We start from the raw sequence: 20,333 nt of genomic DNA on the forward strand, positions 1-20,333 counted from the left end.
CAACTAATTGAATGTTTACTACTCAATATTTTACTTGGAGGATTAGACCAAGTCATAGGTAAATGACTAAAATTATTTTTTCATTTTAAAATGGTGGTGGTAGTTTCCCCCAGCCGGCGTGGCTCAGTGGTTGAGCATCGACCTATGAACCAGGAGGTCACGGTTCGATTCCTGGTCAGGGCACATGCCCAGGTTGTGGGCTCGATCCCCAGTGTGGGGGCGTGCAGGAGGCAGCCAATGATTCTCTCTCATCATTGACGTTTCTCTCTCTCCCGTCCTCTCTGAAGTCAATAAAAATGGTGGTGGTGGAATTTTGCTTTTAGCTGTGCATACTTATTAAATTTTTCAGTAACTATTTCTGTGGTCCATGACAGTAAACAGAATTATAAGGAATCTTCGGAGTAAGTTACCAGATGTTAGCTGTTGCAGGCCTGCACATTCCTAGATTCTAAGGGGATTTTGTTTGTGCGATTTTGCCTTAAATTTAAGTGAACCATTCATTATCTCAGGAAATCATGGAAAATTGGAAGTGATTTTAAGAATTCTGAACCAGTCCTGGCCAGGTAGCTCAGTTGGTTAGAGCATTGTCCCAGTAGGCCAAGGTTTGTAAGCTCAATCCCCAGTCAGGGCACATACAAGAATCAACCAATGGATGCATAAATAAGTGGAACAACAAGTCAATGGTTCTCTCAAAAAAAAAAAATTCTGAACCAAAATAAGTTGTTTTGCCACAATACTTTTACTTTTATAGATTAGGTAACAAATATGTAATCTCCCACATAATATTCAGACTGCTGACTACTACTTTGTGAAAACCGTTTTATTCACAATTGCTGTGGATTCAAGGATGGGACCTGTATCCGTTGGAGTGTATAATGTCTTTGCTACCCTTTTTCCTTTTACTTGTGGTTTGAGTTTGGTTTTTACCTGACAAGTTGCATTTAGCTTGCGTTGTTGCCCTTCCCTGGCTGGACACTCAGCGGGACGGGAGTGCCAGGTGCACGGGTCCATAGCATGTCAGTCACCGTTAGACAGCGGTGACCCACCAACACTGTTCGGCCTGCGGGTAAGCCAAACCACTAACCCCTTTTTCCTTTGTTAAGTCGGAAGACCCCTAATAAAACCTGTAATTAACACAAAAAGTGTTGTGTGTCTTTATTGGTGATGGTATTGGGTTTCATTCTGGCGTTGCATCTTTGATTTTCTTAATTGAACAGTTAGGTCACAGCCACTTCCCTAAGCTTTGGGATGTGGGATAAATACATAATTATGGCTTAACGTGTCACTCTGCTAAACTTAACCCATTTCTCACGCCCTCCCGGTCAAGATTCAGCCCACAGAAGAGTGCTCTGTCTTAGAACCCAGATATGTCCGCCTTGGAGCCAGGGGCCCTCTTCCCAAAGTGGCACTGAGGCAACTCCTAGCAACGGCCGAGTGGTGAACCGAGGTCGGGTTTCGACTAACGGCCGCGCCGGGGCACCCTGGGAAATGTAGTTCATCTTAGCGTCCCCTGTTCCCTTGGTCCCGGCAGGTGAGCGGGGCTCAGACTACAACTCCCAGGATGCTTCGTGCCTCCTCTTTCGAAGGCCGGGCGACTGAGTGGGAGGCGTCGACTGGGTTCCGAAGAGGGAGGCCTGACCGAGCTGGGCCGGGACCCTGGGCTATGGCTCGGACAAGTCCCGGGGACTGCGCCTCCGAAGGGAAGGGCGCGTAACCCGGGGCATGTCAGGGGCTGGGAGGATCGTAGGCCGCGCTGGGGTCGAGATGGGGTGGGGGCGCGGAGTGGGCGCACGGAGGGGGCTCGGCGCGGCATCTCGGGACCGAGGGCATGGCCCCGGGAGGACCCTTGCTCAGGGGCAGGCTCGGGATTTTAAAACGACTGGCACGGCGTTGGCTGAGCAGATGCAACGACGAGATGGTGCTCGTGGCCCCGTGGCCTTTGTAGACCTCTTAGAAATCCCCGCGGTCTGGGAGGCGGGGACCCGACCCGCCGGGAGTGACCGGAAGGGCCCGGATGTGCTGCGAGACAAAGCGCGTGTGCACTTTTAGGTCGTGAAAATGGCCATTACAGAGGAAAAGAAACACAAGCATTCACGTTAGTGGCCCCTGTACGTAACCCCAGATAAACTTTGCATCCGAATAACAGGACAGGCCGACAGCGGAGAAACAGATGACCCCCTTCCCGGGCGGGCCGCAGGTCGGTTCCGGGGCGCGGGGAGGGGGCGGGGCGGCGCACGGAGGCAGCGGGATCATTCTCGAGAAAACAGTCCCCCAAATGGGGTGAGACGGGCTTGTAGCTGGTGTGAAGGAAGAGATTTCCACGTGACCATGTGTGCTGTCAGGGAGGAGCCAGCCCTCAGTCCGCTGTTGTGCTGAATGCTTCCCAGACAGCCCTGGTGTGGCCTGGGCAGGTGTACTGGCCACAGTGCCAGGCGCCCACCTCCTTCCTGAGCTGGGCACCTGCCGTCTCAGCATCCTCCTTCCGCTAAGGGATGCGGAAAACTGCACTTGATTCGAGTCAGCACCGGCTCATCAGGTGACGGAGAGCACTTGGCTTCTCCCCTGAGGGCCTCCCCCTGTAAGGAACTTTGAGTTTCGGCCTCGAATGGGCAAAGTGAGAGGAGCCTTGGTAGGCCTTGGGCTCAAGCATGGTTCAGTGACACCATTTCTAAGCAACCGCTTTCATTTTCGTCCTTAGGGAGCAGGAGCCTGATGGGGGCAGAATTCCGATGAGCTGGATCGTGCTGTGGAGGAGGCGCAAGCAGCCCCCAAAGCCTTGAGATGGTAGGCAGCATGCAGGGTGAGATGTGTGGGATGTGAACCTGCCCCACCCCAAGGTCCTGACTGCACGGAGTACTGTGGGGCTGGGTGACGGGGACCCAGATGTGGTCCCTGGAGGAGAGTGACCGGAAGTCGCATTGATCTGGAACTGAGCTTCTTGTTAAGCTCCGAGCAGGCATTTCTTGGAGCCTCTGCATGCCCCGCTGGGAAGTATTTTTAAGCCTGTGGCTGGCGTTGAGCTGGGGCTATGGGATAGAGGAAAGCATTCCCAGTCATATCGCATCCTGGCTGGGAGGGTTTGCGAGTGGCATCTGGAATTCAGGGAGAAGGAGAGACTTCTGCCGGAGGGGGAGGGGGCACCCACATTGGCATCCACGGCGTTAGTGGGGGCTGTTTCCATGCTCGGAATGAGTGTGTTCTCAGAAACTCCAGGCAAGCACGAAGGGCTCATGTGCTCCTTTCCCCTGGTGACTTAGCCCAAGGCAAAGCACTTCATCTGTGTTCTCGTTTCAACACACGTTCCTTGTTTGATTTCGTTCAAGTGGTTTGTTTCTCCCATTGTAGGCATCAAAGGCCAAGAAAGGATTGAAAGGTGAGTGGAGAGATGGAACATCGCCCGGAAGCCAGAAATAATCCCCCCACCTTGGGTCCACATGTAACTTACATGTGTCTGTGTCTGAATGTCCCTGGTGGTTTCCCATAATTCCAGTGGCAGCTTTGGTCTTCAGGGGACTCCTGATGCTGCCTCAGTGGCCCTTTGCATAATTCAGAAATAAACGAGGGATGGGACTTGGGAAAAAATCCCTCTCCCTGGGGTCTGTATCCGGAAGTACTTGGTTGGGGTTAAGGGTGGTGAAGGCACTTGAGCTGGATGGGGTTCCCACGTGCCCCTCGGAGAAGTGGCCAAGGAGGGGTGCCCCCAGACCAGTGCTGGTGGAAGGGGTCTAGCGGGCTGTCGGGATGGAAGAAGCTTGTGTGTGCCCGCAAACCTCGGACGCTTTGCCCAAGGACACGCTGGGCTTTGCTCAGAGTCTGGAAGACTGGCTTGGTGGCCAGTGTGTCACGTACAACGTAGGTTCTGCTGAAAATCTTCACCGTCGCCCTTTGAGAGAGTTGTTCTCAGTTTCTACCCTGGGTCTTCCAATAAGGCGACGTGACTTGTTGCCAGAGACTTAGACGACGTCTCGTGGCTAGTGAGAGAGAGCTAGGCCCGCGTCCCGCGTCTGAGAGCCCTGAGGCCCTGGGGCTCAAGACGTGCAGCTCTGAGGACCACTCCTTCCTCCTCAAGTCGCGCCGCCGCCCCCTCTGTTCCAGGCTCCATTGATGACGTCCTTGAGGACCTCCTGGGGGATGAGAGTAAGTGCCCCTTCCCAGAATCCCCTGATCTAGGCTGCTTCTTCTTTGATTGAGATGCATTTCACATAAAATTTACTCTTTTAAAGTGTGCGTGTCGATGGCTTCTATTATATTCACAAAGTTGTCCAACCATCACCACAGTCCAGTACCAGAACATTTTCATCACCCCATAAAGACACTCCAGGCGCATTAGCAGTCACACCTCGTTCTCTCCTCCCCCCAGCCCTAGGCAATCGCTGGCCTTTCTGTCTCTCCGGATTTACCTCTTTCTGTCTCTATGGATTTACCTCTTCCGGACATTTTATATAAAATGAATCCTGCAGTGTGTGGCTTTTGCCTCTGGCTTCTTCCATGTTCCAGGATGTTTTCGATGTCTCTTTCTCCGTTCCTCTCCACGGCTGGGCGATATTCTGTTGTGTGGATACGCCACATTTTGTTCATTCAGCCATTAGTTGATGGATATTTGGGTGGTTTCCACGCGTTCCTAGGCTGTTAGGAATAATGCTGCATGAACATTCACATACAAGTTTTTGTGTGGACATATGTGTTCAGTGCTCTGGGGGTATAAACTTGGGAGTAGAATTCCTGGGCTAGATGCTGACTCTGCGTTTAGCTTTTGGAGGCACCTGAGGTTCCGCCAACCTATTTTGACAGCAGCTGCACCATTTCCCATTTCCCCGGCAGTGTGGGAGGCTCCGGCTTCTCCACACCCTTGTCAGTACTTGCTCTTGTCCGTCTGCTTGACTCTAGCCATCCTCGTGGGTGTAAAGTTGCATCTCATCGTGGTTTTGATGTGCATTTTCCTAATGGCTAATGATTTTGAGCATCTTTGTGTATTTATTGGCCATTTGCTATCCTCTTTGGAGAAGGTCATTTTTCACTTGGCGCATTGTAAGCGGTCCTTATTCTGGGCACTCGTTTCTTCCCCCGTATGTCCATGTTCGATGTTCCGAGGAGCAGGGCTTCAGGGTCACGCAGAGCTCCCGGGACAGCAGGGACAGCAAGGCTGAGGTCCCCACCACCCACCAAGCACAGCCCCTGGGGTTCCGGCCACAGCTCTGGGCCCCGGAAGTGCATTGTTCTTCCTGCATTTCCATGGGGGCGGGGGGCGGGGGGGGGCTTTTCATTTGTCACCAGTCGGCATTTAGGCTTGATGTCCTGCTTGGAAACACACTGCCCCTCCCCGTTCAGGCTTTTCAAGGGATAACCCGGGAAGCTGCCTGTGGGGCCCATCTCCTTCCTCCAAACGGCCCTCCTCCATCGGGCGGTCTGGGAGGCAGCTTGCTGGGGGACCTGCACCCCTTTTCATCTTCACTCCAGTTCTCTGTAGCCCAGTGACATCTTTGCTGTTTTCTTTTTCCCCAGTGACACTCCCTGAGAAGCCTGTTAAACCGGCGCCACGTGCCAGAGATAAGACAGGTGTAGGCCAGGCGCTCCCTTCCGCAAGGGCGAGGACAAAGTAAGCAGGCGACTGGGTGGGTGGCCTCCACCCGCCCGCCCAGAGGCTCTGCCTCCCCACCCCTGCTTGCCACTGACTGGGTGCCCGCCTTTCAATGCCAGCGGTTTCCTCTCCTCGCCTCAGCTCCTGGTCAGGGGAGCAGCCTCGGGGAGTGGAAAGAGAGTGGAACTGGAGGACAGAGTCCTGGCTGTGGTCTCACCTACACCTGCTACCTACTGTGTGCCCCTGGGCAATTCCTGAGCCTCTCTGAGCCTCCGTTTCTTTCTCTTCCTTCTCGGGCTCAGAGGCTTGCCCCAGATCAGTGGTCGGCAAACCTCAGCTCGCGAGCCACATGCAGCTCTTTGGCCCCTTGAGTGTGGCTCTTCCACAAAATACCACGGCCTGGGCGAGTCTATTTTGAAGAAGTGGCGTTAGAAGAAGTTCAAGTTTAAAAAATTTGGCTCTCAAAAGAAATTTCAATCGCTGTCCTGTTGATATTTGGCTCTGTTGGCTAATGAGTTTGCCGACCACGGGCCCAGATTGGTGATTTTCAGTGGTTTGTTCTGAGGTTCTGACAGCTGAGCGGTAGGAGGGAGCTTTGTGAGTCTCCCCCCGCCCCATCCCTTCATTGTAGCTAAAGCAGATGTTTTTCTCTCTTGCCTGTTGGGTTTTAAGACTTTGGTTTTGAAGAGGCTCTACTTTTTTAAAAGTTAAAAGTCAGGACACTGGGGAGCCTGCGAGGTTCCTCTCAGCAGCTCTGTCCCCGGGAAGAGGCTGGGGGCGCACTGGCCTCTCCAGGCCAGTCTCCTCTCGCAGCCACTGGCGCTGCGGAGCGGGTGCTCATTCCCCCTTTGCAGGTCCCTCCTGGAACACGACGCCTTCGGCACCATGGCAGACCCGGCGGGAGATGAGGCCGAGGTGAGCCTGGTCCGGCCCTCCTCCCACCCCCTCTACGGAACCCCGAAACAGTGAGATGGGTGTCATGGCCAAGGGCTGCTCACAGAATGGCTTAGAAGGCCCAGCAAAGCCAGTTCTTAAAGCAAAACAACACCCACGGGCTACCAAATGCCCAGAGCAACATCCCCTTCCTTCCCCACGGAGACGGGGCGGCCTGGAAGGCAGAGCTCCTGCAGCTGCCGGGGCCTGTGTCGCCCGCCCGTGGAGCTGGGTGTCCACAGGAGGCCCCACGCGCAGTCACTGGTGGGAAGCGCAGTCTGAGGCCCGGAAGTGGGCTTTCCAGTCGGGAGGAAGCGCTCTGGGCCTCCACACCTGGGCCAGTTCCACTTCAGACAACACCCAAGGCCACGGGCGGGCAGGCTCCGAGTGAGGCCCATGGGCGAGCTCTGCTCCTGCCCGACAGAAGCGGGGCCGCAGGGGGTGAGGGCCCGGCTCCCAGGTCCTTCACTAACACCCGTCCTTCCCTCGTGACCTCAGGTTTCTGACATCTCAGATGCAGACCCGCAGGCTCTGCTCCAGGCCATGAAGGTAGGACGCGGCCTGGCCGTCTGCGTTCTGGTAGCCGGGGCTGGGCTGGGCTGGGCTGCCGATATTCCTGCCCCGCTTTCATTCTCCCTCTCACGATGGCGTCTGAGCCCTTCCCAGGACAAGAATGGAGCTCATCATGAGCTGCTGCCCTCTGCCCCTCTGGGGATGAATCCGGTTTCCTGGTTCAGAGATTCTCCCACGCAGACACATCAGGCCCAGGCCTCTGTGACTTGGCCAGGCCTCCCCACCCCCCAAGGCTCACCTGGCTGCATCCCTCCACCCCACCACCTGGTGGGGAAGACGGGAGACAGTCTCCTCTGGAGCTGGTTCTCAGCCTTTCTCCACCCCCCTCCCACCCCCCTGCCGAGTCCCCTTCAGTCCAGCTGTCCTCTGATAGGTCAGAACCCAAGCTGACCTTGACCCTGGAATTTAAGGCATCAGTTCTGAAGACTTGAACCTCTCAGTGCTGGGGCATGGAGGCACTTAGCACAGCTGAGCACCGTGGGGTCCCTCCCTCCCCCCGCTTCTCCAGGATCTGGACGAGATGGATGCTGATCTCCTGGGTCTGAAGTCTCCTCTAGCCCCTAGCAAAGGTGCGGCCAAGGGTCCTGGGAAAGAAGAGTCGCCTAGCAACCCCCAACCTGCTGCTCCGTTAACAGCCCGGGAGGAAGGTGAGCAGGACACAGCGGCTCAGGCGGAGGGAGGCTTTGGGGGTGGAAGATGCTTAGACGGGAGCTTTCCGGCCCCGTGGGGTTCTCTGCCTCGGATGGCGGATGGCGAGGCCGGAGCTGACTGTGTGAGTGTTCGTGGTGGGAGGGGGACAAGGGAGCTTCCTCCCAGGCCTGTCCCCTTCCCTCCGAGCCCAGCGGCAGCTCCTGCAGAAGCCACCCGAGGTAACGCGGAGCTGTGTGGAGCCCGGGCGGCTCCCAGGCCTGTGTCCCTGGAGCGCCTGGTGACGGGCAGAGAGCTCCCAGGCCACGTTTCCGGCCAGGAGCCTGTGAGAACAGGGAGAGCAGACACAGCCCATGGCTGAGGCACGGCCACCCCTGAGCTCCCCCTGGGAGAATGCACGCCACCCCGCCAGGCCCCGGCCATGACCTTGCCTTCTCTCCGCAGGGGATGCCATTCCCACCAAGAAGCCCTCCCCCTCTCCCAGCAGCTTTGGGCATCAATACAAGAAGTTTTCTTTCGAAGGTACCACAGGCCTTCCGGCCACGCTTCTGGGCACTCCAGCTTGGGAGGGAGAAGCCATGGCGACCCAAACTTGCCCGCAGCCCAGTCGCTGTGTGTGTCAGACACGGAGCAGGGGCGGGTGCCGCTTGTTTAATCCTCATGAGTCCAGGGCGGACTAATGTGGATTCACCCGGACATTTGGGGAACTTGTTTGCAAGAAATTTGGAGCCAGGCCTCACGCTGGAGCTTTTGTCAAGTGCAGAAGCCCTTTCCCTTCGTGGGTACACAGATGTTGGACGTCTCTTCCGATGCCGGGGGATGTTTCCAGAAGGCTGTGCCGGCTCAGGGTCTGGGTCCCGGCCAGCCCGGCACAGTCACGCTGGACCACAGGCCCAGGGCCGCTGTCCCATCCCCTCCTTGCGAGGAGCCCGGTCTGTGTCCAATGCCGAGGGGCAGCGAAGGGGAGGAAAGACGCGGTGGCCCCAGGCAGCGCAGGGCTCGTCTTCCTGGCGCGGCGTCGCTCTGACCTGAGCTTCCCTCCCCCAGACGTGGAAGACCCGTTGGCAGGACTCCTCTCCGACGATGAGGAAGGGACCACCAAGAAGCTGCCTGGGACGGAGAGCAAAGCGGTTTCTGAAAAGAGCCCAGCCCCGGCCAGAGACCAAGGTGGGGCAGGGGGCTTGTTTCTTGTCCCGGGAAGAGGCAGGGGGCAGTCGCTCGCCAAACTTTCCGGTGCAAAGCAGAGACCTGCCAGGCGGGGACCGCAGGCCTGACATCCAGGATCCAGAGATCTTTCATCTCTAAGAAGCGGGGAGGCGGAGGGGGTAAGCCTGGGAGTGGGGCGGGTTGGGGGGTCAGGTCTTGTGGCAGATCAGGCCCCCCCCGATGCCTGCTGCCCCAGCCACAGGTCAGGGTTGCAGGGAAACGCTTCCCTTCCCCCATCCAAGCACCACCGCTGCGGGCCGGGTGCCTGGCACTGTGCCCTGCGCCTGTCTCTTAGGTCCCTCCGTTCCGCTCACTCCCGGGGACACCCCGGTCCGGAAGAGAGAAGAATCGCTCTTTGACGATGAGGACGACCTCATGGCCGCCCTGGGGTTTGGAGACAGCCCCAGAGCAGAGAGGAGGCCGCCAGGAGACCAGTAAGGACCCTCAGAGGGCAGAGTCCCTGGCCGAAGCTGGAGGGTGGGCACAGCGTGCCCCCAGGAGCCCCTCGTGTTCACCCGTGCCAGCCCTGTGTCCGTCCTGCAGGGAAGGGCCCCGCCCTGCTCGCTCCAAGCTGGATGAGCTGCTGGGTCGAGGCGCTGCCACCACACACCTGGCTCATCGGGGCACCGGGGAGCCCCTGGAGCTCAAGCTGGACAGGAGGTGCCAGAGGCCACAGGGTGAGGAAGCTTGCGGGACAGGGAGGTGGGGGGGCCCTAGAGCAGGTTTGGCACAACCCATAATAACAACTAAGCTTTACATCGGGACCCACACGCTATTCCCGTTTATAAAGGAGACAGTGTCATGGAAATAATAATTACCGCGTTCCATCCTGCTACTTTTCATTTGTACGGCATTTGATTTGTAAATACAGTGTCACAACTCATTGCATTCTCTGCCTGCTAACAGGCAGCAGCTCAGTGTGCAAACCACGCAGGGCTGCTCACAGCATCACGCAGGGGCTGACGCGTTCTCGTTACACGCACTCGTGGCCTCACTACAGGCTGTCGGGCAGGCCCCGCTGGTGCGTTTCAGCAGCTCCCCGCGGGCTCCCAGTGCGGGGCGGGTGACACCCAGCCCCTCGCCCGCCTCTTGCCGAGCAGCCTCGCCCGCACAGCCTTACTCGCCACGCTGCCAGGACAGAGTCACGCCCCTGCCCTAGATCACAGGCTCCTTCGTTCACAGACAAAGAAGACACCTGGGCCGACGAGGACTTCACCTTTGGGGCCTATCAGCCCACCGTGGGCTCCTCCGAGGGCTGGCAGTCCCGCCGGCAGCCCGGCAGGTAGGCGGCCTCGCCCCTCCCACGACAGTCTTGCTGGGAGGCCTCGCTGCGCTTTGCCGGGGCTGGGGCTCTGCGGGTGTGAGGGCAGAGGGAGGTCGCCCGTCCCACCTGCACAGGCCACGTGGTAGAGGCGCCCCAGCAGGAGCCTGGGCCCAGTTCCGCTCCCAGCCTCCGCAGAAGGAAGAGAATTGTCTGGATTAGGGTTTTTTCCTCCCAGTCTGTATTTTAAACTTTGTATTTTAAAATAACTTCAAGCTGACAGGAAGGTTGTCGGAACCATACAAAGAACTCCCTCCTACCCTTCGCCCGGACTTCGCGGTTGCTGACATTATGCCGTGTTGGGCGTGGTGCCCTTCTTTCTCCCTAAATGACCCTCTGTACACGGCAACACGCTTCCATCCCTGCTGCCCGGCCGGGGACACAGGCAGTGGCCGAGTGCAGGCGCCGGGAACCAAATGACTGTTGCCGGAAACCACTTGACCGGCTGCTTCCCTCTGGACCTGTGCGCCTTGGCTGGCATTTGGGCCTGGTCACTGCACGTGGAATTGTCCCGGTTCCTGCGATGGGTTTTAAGGTGTCTGTGCCACCGCGCTGCCACCTGAACCGGTGTGAGCACCGTGCTCACAGGGCCTCAGGCTGTGCCGAGCCCCTGGGCACCCCAGACTCCTTGGCGTGGGCCTGGCAGTCACCCCGCCCACAGCAGAGGGGAAGATCTATGGGGGCTCTTGGGACAGGCTGCTTGCCCTGCCCTCGACCCCTCCTCTCTGTCTTGAAGTAGGTTCTTCGCAGAAGATGGCATAGACCGCAAGGGAGAACCAGGCTCCAAGCAGGCCGCCCCAGCAACAGCCAGCCCCACCCCCCCCAGGAAGGGCGGCGCTGACTGGTTGGGCCTCAAGGACGAAGATGAGGACCTGCTCCCGCCCTCTCCCACCAGAGAGCCTCGCAGGAGAGGCTCCGCACTCCCCACACCCTCCGGGCCCCATCCCGAGAGACAGCCTTCGGCTCCGGGCCCGCGCTCTGCCCCAGCTGGGCTGCCCCCCGCCTCCTCCGGGGCACAGCCCCCGCCCGAGGGTGCAGATCCCCCTGCCAAAGCCAGCCAGCCCCCCCAGCCGGGAGCGTCTGCGGAGAAAGAGGAGGAGGACTGGCTGAGCCATGCCTTGTCCCGGAAGAAGGCCCGAGACCTGGCCAGAGAAGAGCGTGCTGCGGCCTCTAAGGGCCAGATCTCGGTGGGGGCAGCGGGCCGACCCCCTTCCAGCAGGTGCGGGCTCGGGCTGCTGTCCCAGTGGCGGGAGGGCTGGGCCGGGTGCAGGACGCCACCTCTTCCCTGTGCTTCCCTCCCGCTGCGCGGCACAGGGGCTCGGACTCGGGAGGAGGATTCCTCGGCCAGCCTGTTGCGAGCCCTCCAGGGCTCGAGCCAGCAGCTGCTGGAAGGACCGCAGGACCAGCAGCACCAAAGCCGCCTGCCCAGCCTGCCGCCTCGGGGTACGTCTGCAGCCAGGGCTGGGGGTGATGAGAGGGCTGGGGCCCACCCGGCCTCCTCCTGACTGAGGCAGCCCCGGATGAAGGCGCTTCCTGCAGCCGGCCATCTCTGCTCACGGAGGCCTCACTGTGAAACTGCAGCCACGGCCTCTCCCGCTGAGGACGTGACCTGTTTTCCTTTCCTGCCACCCTCCCTGTGTCCGCAGGGACCCCGGGACTTGGAGCCTGGCCACCTTGGCCCTCGATGCAGGCGACTCAAAGAAGGACACAGTCCCTGGAGGCCTCTCTGGCACTGGTTTGTTTTCTGCTTTGGGGGTGAAATCTGGGTGAGAAAGAGGCACGTTGAGCGTCCTTCGGGGCTCCCAGAAGACAGTGATGCTGGAGCACACACACACACGCACGCACACGCACACGCATGCACGCACACAGTGATGCTGGAACACACACACACGCACATACGCACGCACACGCACACACACGCGCGCGCGCGCGCGCGCGCTAGAGAGACAGAGACAGACCTTGGGCCTCCGTGGGCCTCCGTCCTGCTCAGTTCTCTGCTGTTTGTTTTCAGAACCTGCAGTGCGTTTCCCGGGCTCCCAGGACCCCACAGGGCTTGCTGGGCCTGTCCAGGTAGGGAGGCAGACAAATAGGCACAGGTCTCAGCCCCATGATGCAGCTCCCCGCACAGAGGTGGCGGCAGCGGTTCGCCCTGGTGGCCTGCAGGATGTCAGAGAGCGCACCCGGCTCTCCCACCAGCATTCCCTGCACTGAGCCTTGTCGGGCAGAGCTGGTGCCAACTTGCCAGCACCAATGGGGAAGTAGAGGTGGTACCCAGGCGGCGTGGCCAGGATGCTCCTGTCCGAAAGCAGGTGGCAGTGCCTGGCTCCATCTAGAAAGCCTCCTCTCTCCCGCCACCCTCCCTCCATGCCTCCACCTGCTTCCCAGGTGTGGTGTCACCTCTGACCCTGGGCCTGAGGAGGCCTCGCCCCACAGGAGCATGTCCCTGGTAACCCAGGGCCCTTTTGGAGATGGGGTTGGTGGGCAGGAAACAGGAGCTGTGCCGTTTGGACTGCGGCTGACAGCAAAGGCGCCTCGTACGCTTTCGTCGTCATTAAGACTGCTGGGTGTGGCGTTGGCCTAGTACAGTGGTCGGCAAACGCATTAGTCACCAGAGCCAAATATCAACAGTACGATATAAATTTCTTTTGAGAGCCAAATTTTTTAAACTTAAACTATATAGGTAGGTACATTGTTATTAACTTAATTAGGGTCCTCCTAAGCTGGCCTTTGCTAAAAACTCAAGGGGCCAAAGAGCTGCATGTGGCTCGCGAGCCGCAGTTTGCCGACCACTGGTCTAGGAGTCTGACCACTGTGCGAAGGTGTTGTCCTGAGAAGGAGGGACTCATTCTCCTAACCAGACCTGAGTGACCACGTGATGCTCCGGGCCCCTTCCTCGGCTTCTTGGTGTCATGTCCTTGACCCCATCTGCAGCCCCCGGTCAGGTGCAGGGCCTGGGAGGCCCAGTGAGCAGAGGGCCCGAGGTAACTGAGCTCTGCTGGGTCCCTGCCCCTGCCGAACCTGGAGCATGTCTCCTTCGCAGTCCCTGCTGCCGCCGTCGCTGGCGCAGAGCCTGCTGCCGGGCACAGGATACCAGCAGCAGCTCCTGGCCGCGCAGGTGCAGCTTCAGAGTGGCACCGCCCAGCTCCAGGCTGAGCTTCTGCAGAGCCAGGCCCGGCTGGCAGAGCTGGAGGCCCAGGTGAGGGTCTGGGCCCGGGGGAGGGGGGAGGCAGGGCTGCGGTGGGAAGGCGTCACTGTGCGGGCTGGAAGGCTTCCCCAGGGACCTTCGGGACCTGCCTCCCACCCCCACGCCGTCTCTCTGCTGCCTCAGGTGCGGAAGCTGGAGCTGGAGCGGGCCCAGCACACGCTGCTGCTGGAGACGTTGCAACAGCGACACCAGGTCGACCTGGAGCTCATCGAGAGTGCTCACAGGTACCCCCTGCCCCAGCCTTCGGGGCTCCCCAAGGCTCCTGGCCTGCCCCAGCCATGTGCTCGGGGAGGCCCTTCCGGTGGCCGCCCTCACCTTTGAGCCCACAGCTGGGTGTTCTGTTGGCAGAAGCCGCATCATGGTGCTAGAAACTTCCTACCAGCAACGGGAAGAGCGGCTGCGGAGAGAGAACGAGGAGCTGTCCGCCCAGTACCTGTCGCACTGCCAGGAGGCCGAGCAGGCCCGGGCCGAGCTCACCGCCCAGCACCAGCGGCGCTTGGCGGCCGCCGAGCAGGAGAAGGACCAGGAGGTGGAGCGGCTGCGGCAGCTGCAGCGGTGAGGCCAGGCCCGGGCCAGGCGGGCAGGGAGCAGGCTTCTCGGGTGGCCGGGCGACCTGGCTGCCATGACACCCCCGCGCCGTGCCTTTGAACCGAGGTGAGGACCCAGGCCAGCTCACTGACCCACCCCACCCAGGAAAGGGGGCATCGCCCCTACAGAGGTGGGAGTGGGTACCCACAGGGCTGGTTGGGCCGGGCCTGGCGGCAGCAAGCAGACAGCCTAACTCAGCCCAGGTCAGCCCACTCGCCTGCTGGACCTCTCAGGTCTAGTTTCTAGACGGACCCTGGTGTGGTTTGCACTGTGTGCCTGGCATGGCGATCTGGTTGCCTTTCTGGGTTAGAGCAAAACTAAGAAAAGGTCCCTAGGGAGCTGGCTGATGAGGCAGAGGGCCCCTAACACTTGTCAGAGTCCAGGCACGCCTGTCTTTTCCTCCGCGTGAACGACGGAAGGAACATCCCCTTAGAGGGTGGATGTGGCATTAAGGCACCAAGGCAGTTAAGGCTGACAGCCAGGGAAACTGAGGCAGTGCCCGGAGAAGAAAGGGAGGCCTGGAGCACTGCGCCGGAGGCACGCTCCTCCCTGGAAGCGGCCCACAGCCCGCCCTCCCGCGGCGCTGCAGGGCCTCCATCCTGGAGATGCGCAAGGACCATGAGGACCAGCTGCAGCGGCTGAAGCTGCTGAAGGACCGCGAGATCGATGCTGTCACCAGTGCCACCTCCCACACGCGGTATGTGTGAGGTCCGGGCCCTGCCCACCCAGGGGCGGTGCTGGGGTCCCCAGGCCAGGGTGACCGGGTCCTCCCCAGGTCCCTGAATGGCGTCATCGAGCAGATGGAGAAGTTCTCCAGCAGCCTGGACGCGCTGTCCTCCCGGGTGGAGGCCTCGCACCTCACCACCGCCCAGGAGCGGGAGCTGGGCATCCGGCAGCAGGACAGGCAGCTCCGAGGTACCGCACGGCCCGCCTCCCCCCTCCCAGCTCAGGGGGCAGGTGGGCGGACGCTGAGTGTCCTGTGGGCCGCCCCAGCGCTGCAGGAGCGGCTGGGCCTGCAGCAGCGGGACATGGAGGAGGAGCGGAGCCGGCTCCAGGAGGTCATCGGGAAGATGGAGGCCCACCTGAGCGAGCAGAGCCGGCTGCTGGAGCAGGTGAGCCGTCCTCCACCCCGTGGGGCCCGTCTCCCAGAGCACCAGGGAGCTCAGTGGTACCCTCAGCTCACCTCCTGGGCCTCGGGACTTCCCTCTGCAATGTCTCCTGCCCCTTCCTGCCCTGGCCCCCCATCCCCACCTCCGCAAGTGCCCTCGCCCACGGCCGCGAGCTCTCTGCCCAGCCGCTGCATGTCCCACTTTCTTTCCAGTCACTTGAACCTGTCATGGCTGCTGGTGCCTGTGACATTGGGAAAGATGTTGAACTCCCTACATAGCTTACATATAAGAGGAAGCTGTAGTCTTTAAAAAATACCTTTCCTTTCTTTTTTACTAGGTTATAGCATGATACATTGCACTGAAAGAAATTAAACTACATGAAACAATAAAGAAAAAAGTGAAAATTACCCACTAGCCAGAGAGAGCCCTGGTGCTGTCACCGGTGCCTGTGGACTAGCAGTGTGTGGACAGAGAGGGTTCTGTGTCCTGGACCGTGTTTACTCAGGCCTCACTGGGTACCTTTATGAAGCCCTGCCTCGGGCCAGGCCAGTCCGCTTCTGACCTCATGCTGTGTGTGCCCTGCGTTCCCTGGCACGCGCAGTGTCATGCCCACCCCGCTGCCTCGCCTGCGTGGCTGGTGGGAGACAGGGAGGCGAGTGCTGTCATTGGCAATTCAGGGACCAGGAATGCTGCTGCCTCGGGAGCTCCCAGCAGAGAGAGGGCCCTGAGCCCTAGCCCTGGAGCATTAGCCCAGCGGTCGGCCGAGTCCTCCTCGTGTCCCTCACTTGCACCTCTGGAAAGGAAGTGATTGTGACACAGTGTGGGAGGCGCGGGTGGCTTTGCGCAGCAGTGAGGCCTGACGGGGCGGTGGAGCGCCGCGGGCTCACTCTCGGCCCTGCCTCAGGAACGCTGGCGGGCGAGTGCTGAGCAGTCCAAGGCCGAGTCCACGCAGCGCGCCCTGGAGGAGCAGAGGAAGGTCACGGCCCAGCAGCTGGCCATGGAGCGGGAGGAGCTGGAGAGGGCCAAGGTGAGTCCAGCCACACCGTATCCGGCTGCCATCCCTGCCGTGATGCCCGAGGACACTCACCCCTGACCTTCGCACCCTCGTCCCAGAGTGCCTTGCTGGAGGAGCAGAAGTCCGTCATGCACAAGTGTGGGGAGGAGCGGCGGCGCCTGGCGGCCGAGTGGGCCGAGTTCTTCGCACAGCAGAAGCTGAGTAAAGAGAGGGCCGAGCGAGAGGTGGAGCGGGCGCTGCAGGTGGACGCCCAGCGGGAGGGCACCCTCATCAGCCTGGCCAAGGTAGAGCCCAGAGCCGCCAGCCCTGCCCCTTCCTTCCGGTCCTCACGGTGTGCACCTCCATCAGGTTGGGTCAGCTTAGCAAAGGGCACAGCAACAATGATCATAATAGTAACAACTCCATTCTACTGTCCTCGTGCTTTACGCACATTGCTCATTCAATCCTCATCGCATTTCCATGGCTTAGATATAAAAAACGGGTTCAGAGAAGCTGAGCCCAGGGGTGAGGGCAGCACTGAGGCATGGCCCTGGGCCTCCCTGACTGGTTCTGGGACCCCCTTCCCCCACCCCCTTCTCCCAGAATCAGGATCAGATGGAGCCAAAGCAATGAGGCGGGCGGGCCAGGGGCTCCTCGAACCCTGAGCAGAGCCCAGTTCAGCTCCTGAGGACACAGGAGTGAAGGCTTTGCCACCTCCAGGAGCAGGCAGAGCTGAAGATCCGGGCAAGTGAGCTCCGGGCCAAGGAGGACCAGCTGGCAGCCGAGAGGGAGGCTCTGGAGCGGGAACGGGAAGAACTGCGGCGGGAGAAGGAGCGGGTCCGCGCCACTGCCCTGCGCACCAGGCTCCGCTCCGAGGAGGTGGAGAAGATGAGCCAGGTTCCGGCAGCTCAGCTGGGCGCGTGGCCGGGGCGTGGGCAGTGCCCTGTCCTCAGGCCGCCTGGCTGACCCAGGCGGTGTCCCCGCAGGTGGCCTCGGAGAAGTACCAGGAGGGGGAGCAGGCATTGCGGGAGGCCCGGCAGGTGCAGTCAGAGCATCAGGCCCGGCTACAGCTGGTGCGGCAGCAGGTAGAGCGGCTGCAGCAGCAGGAGCAGCACATGCAGCAGGCAAGCCCCCCCCCCCCCAAGCTCCTTATCCCCCATCTGGCTCCACTGACCCCCCACCTTCAGACCCTCATGGCTGTGTCCTTCTCTCGGGACGGGGGACAGGAGCATCTGAGTCTGGCCCAGCAGAGGCTGCAGCTGGACCATGTCCGACAGGACCTGCCCTTCGGTCCTGTGGGGCCACTCGCCCAGGCCCAGGGCCTGGCAGCGTCCGGCCCGAGTGGTAAGTGGCTCCAGAGGATGGACTTGGACCATCAGGTGGGCAGTGCCAGGAGCATCCTGCCCACGCCTCCCTCCACTCACGTTAGGGGCTAGCTGGTTTTAAAGTTATCCCGTTAATACGTCTTTACACAAGTAATGCATGTTCATTACAGAAAAATACATTTGAAAATAGAGGGAAGAAAACTTTTAAAATAAAATGTCACTCTCAACCGCACACTCTAGAGACGAGCACTTTTAACATTTTGGTGCATGGTGTTCTAGACTGCGTGTGTGTTTTTAAAAACAGAATTGACATCATATCATATACTGTTTTGTGCCTTGGTTTTTTTATTTGGAAATATACATACAGAACATGTTTTCATACCAGAAATTAAACATTTAACCGTAACTTTTAATCAGTATAAGTTTCCATTATGAGGCTGCTCCATACTTTTAATGGTTTTTCTACTGGGTGGTTTTTTGTCACTAAGATAAATAGCATGTCCGTGACGATCTGTACGTACAGCTCTGCGCTTTTGCCTGGCTATTTCCCTTGAATAAGTTCCTAGAATTAGACTTGCCAGGTAAAATCCCTGGAGCATTTTCAAAGCCTTGGAGAAGGTGGGTCCTGTGCACCCACCCGCAGTGGTAAGAAGGCCCCCGGGAAAGAGGCTGTGGCCGCCCTGTCCTCCCACCCATGCGTCGTCCCTGACCTCCTCCTCAGCCTTTTCAGCCATCGTGGCTCCTGCTTCCGCCAATCCTCAGGGCATCCAGCCATCAGCCACCCTGGGCCCCTCGCTTCTCCATGCCAAGCTGGTGCTGCTGAAACACACAGCTGAGCAGGTAAGCATCCCATAGCAAAGGCGGACTCCACCCAGGCCCGCCACTCCCCCTGGACCAGGGTCCTCGTGGTCACCTTGGTGACAGGCAACTCAGGGCAGTCAGAGAGGAGCACGTCCTGGCCCTGAGGAGGGCTGGGCCCACCCCCCGGAGGGGACCATCTCAGACCTGTCCTGTAGGCCAGGTTCTGTTCAAAGCCATCGCATATATGTTGCCAGTTGACCCTCACAGTAAGCCTGTGGTAGCAGTGACAGCAGTTCCTGTGTTCAGGCTCTATCCTGAAGCGTTCCTCTCCCCCAGCCCTCCAGGCAGGTAATGCTCTTCTCTCCAGTTTACAGACAGGCTTAGAGAGTGATGTCATGTGCTAGCAAGTGGCCTTGCCAGAACAGACCTGGTCTTTCACTCCAGTGCACCTGCTCCTCCCAGGCCCCCCTTCTGGCTCACAGCTTCCCAGAGCCAGGGAGTAAGTGGGGAGGGGCCTGGAGTGAGGGCTGGCTCCCTAGCACCCAGGGATCCACCTCACGCAGTCCCTGAGTCTGTGTCCCTGTTCACAGAAGCGGTACAGGAGGGGCCAGAGGGGGGTGCTCACCCAGCTCTGCCTTTCAGGACAGAGACTTCTTGGAGAATGAAGAGTTCTTCCTGGAGACCCTGAAGCAAGCCTCCTACAACATGACATCCCACTCAGCCTGAAGGCCCTGCTGCCTCCTCAACAGAAGACCCTGGCACTCTGTCCTAGTGCCCCTGGCGGCCAGCTCCAGGGAGGGAGTGCCCAGGAAAGGCTCTGAGATGCCCAGGGCCTGATAGCAGCTCTTTAAATAGACAGGGTACAAGGGCATTCCGACCACGCCAGCCGCAGCTGAGGCAGGCAGGTGCCCCCAGGCCTCGGGTTTGCTGAGTGTCTCTGCCCCCAGACACTGTCAGCTTCAGCTTTGGTTCTCTGGACCCCTCCCCTCGTCGGTAGGCAGGTGGTTGAGGGGTCTTTTCACCTGGGCCTCTTCTGAGACGGGGTCTTCTCCAGGGATGCCCTGAGCAGCCTCCTGCCCTCCCGCCTGAGGCCAGCAGAGACAGCACAGGGCCCCTCCCTAATGGGGACGTGGAGTCGGACCACGTGTTTTGAAGGGCCTCCATCCTGCTGGCCAGGGGTGGGGGTGCAGGGGCAGGAGAGGGGTGGGAATCGCAATTACTTGTAAATTACTTGGAAAGAACATGTCCTGGTGAGCACGAAGGCAGAGGGGCGCGCTGAGTGGCCCTGAGCAGGCAGTTCGTGTGTCTGTCGCAGAACAGCTTTCGGGGGGAACTTATTTGTTTACCAACAATCTACAGCCTTCATCTTGGACCCATTAAATTGCTATGTTTTTTAATCCAACTACCTTTCATTTCTTGCCATATTTGATTCAGAGATAGCCCTTGTCTTTCTGGTTCTACAGTTTCACTCTATGTACGTATCCACAAACAAAACAGAATATTGATTTGTGTGTTTAAAGATCTCTAGCCCTGGTCAGTGTGGCTTGGTTGGAGTACAGTCGTTCCATACATTGGAAGGTAGTGGGTTCAGTTCTGGGTCAGGGCACGTGTGGGTTTGATACCTGGTGCATGCAAAAGGCAATCAATTAGTATTTTGATGTTTCTCTCTCTCTCCCTTCCTCTCTCTAAAATCAATTTAAAAATACCTAAAATTTTAAAAATATCTGTATGGTATTATCCTATACTAGAGGCCCAATGCAGGAATTTCATGCAAGGGGCTCAGCCCTCGCAGCCCCAGCTTTGTCCAGAAGCTCCTTTAGCTATCTGGTCTAATTAGCATATTGCCCTTTTATTACGGGCAATATGCTAATTAGACCAGATGTCTTCTAGACGTCCTTCCGGACAAAACCACAGTGGCGGGGGCGAGGCAGAGGTGGTTGGGGGCGATCAGGCCGGCAGGGGAGGGCAGTTGGGCCTAAACCAGCAGTCAGACATACCGTGAGGGTTCATGGACTGCAAGAGGGTGCAGGCCGGGCTGAGAGATCCCTCCCC

At 59.1% G+C, this 20,333-nt stretch overlaps 1 protein-coding gene across 8 annotated transcripts; it reads left to right on the forward strand.

Moving 5' to 3' along the window:
• Positions 1-1,775: 1,775 nt before the first annotated feature.
• On the forward strand, positions 1,776-19,767 carry FBF1 (Fas binding factor 1). 8 transcript variants are annotated; one of them, XM_079798794.1, is made up of 30 exons: positions 1,776-2,197; positions 2,699-2,784; positions 3,346-3,373; positions 4,096-4,137; positions 5,503-5,596; positions 6,433-6,493; positions 7,010-7,060; positions 7,593-7,731; positions 8,177-8,254; positions 8,780-8,899; positions 9,234-9,372; positions 9,482-9,615; positions 10,121-10,220; positions 10,996-11,478; positions 11,574-11,702; positions 11,906-11,994; positions 12,271-12,329; positions 13,300-13,455; positions 13,588-13,688; positions 13,813-14,019; positions 14,642-14,749; positions 14,828-14,967; positions 15,046-15,164; positions 16,066-16,188; positions 16,275-16,460; positions 16,876-17,052; positions 17,142-17,279; positions 17,382-17,499; positions 18,243-18,320; positions 18,924-19,767. In XM_079798794.1, the coding sequence occupies exons 2-29, from the start codon at positions 2,782-2,784 to the stop codon at positions 18,314-18,316; spliced, it is 3,396 nt and encodes a 1,131-aa protein (XP_079654920.1). In that variant the 5' UTR covers positions 1,776-2,197; positions 2,699-2,781; the 3' UTR covers positions 18,317-18,320; positions 18,924-19,767. The 8 variants fall into 8 exon arrangements, with proteins under 8 accessions (XP_079654920.1, XP_079654919.1, XP_079654913.1 ...); XM_079798793.1 differs by having other exon boundaries at positions 1,777-2,197; positions 16,876-17,034; positions 18,202-18,320; positions 18,924-19,765; XM_079798787.1 differs by having other exon boundaries at positions 1,777-2,197; positions 18,202-18,320; positions 18,924-19,764.
• Positions 19,768-20,333: the final 566 nt, after the last annotated feature.

This window comes from Cnephaeus nilssonii, assembly GCF_951640355.1.
Source record: "Cnephaeus nilssonii genome assembly, chromosome: 19".
In the NCBI taxonomy this organism is placed as follows: domain Eukaryota; kingdom Metazoa; phylum Chordata; class Mammalia; order Chiroptera; family Vespertilionidae; genus Cnephaeus; species Cnephaeus nilssonii.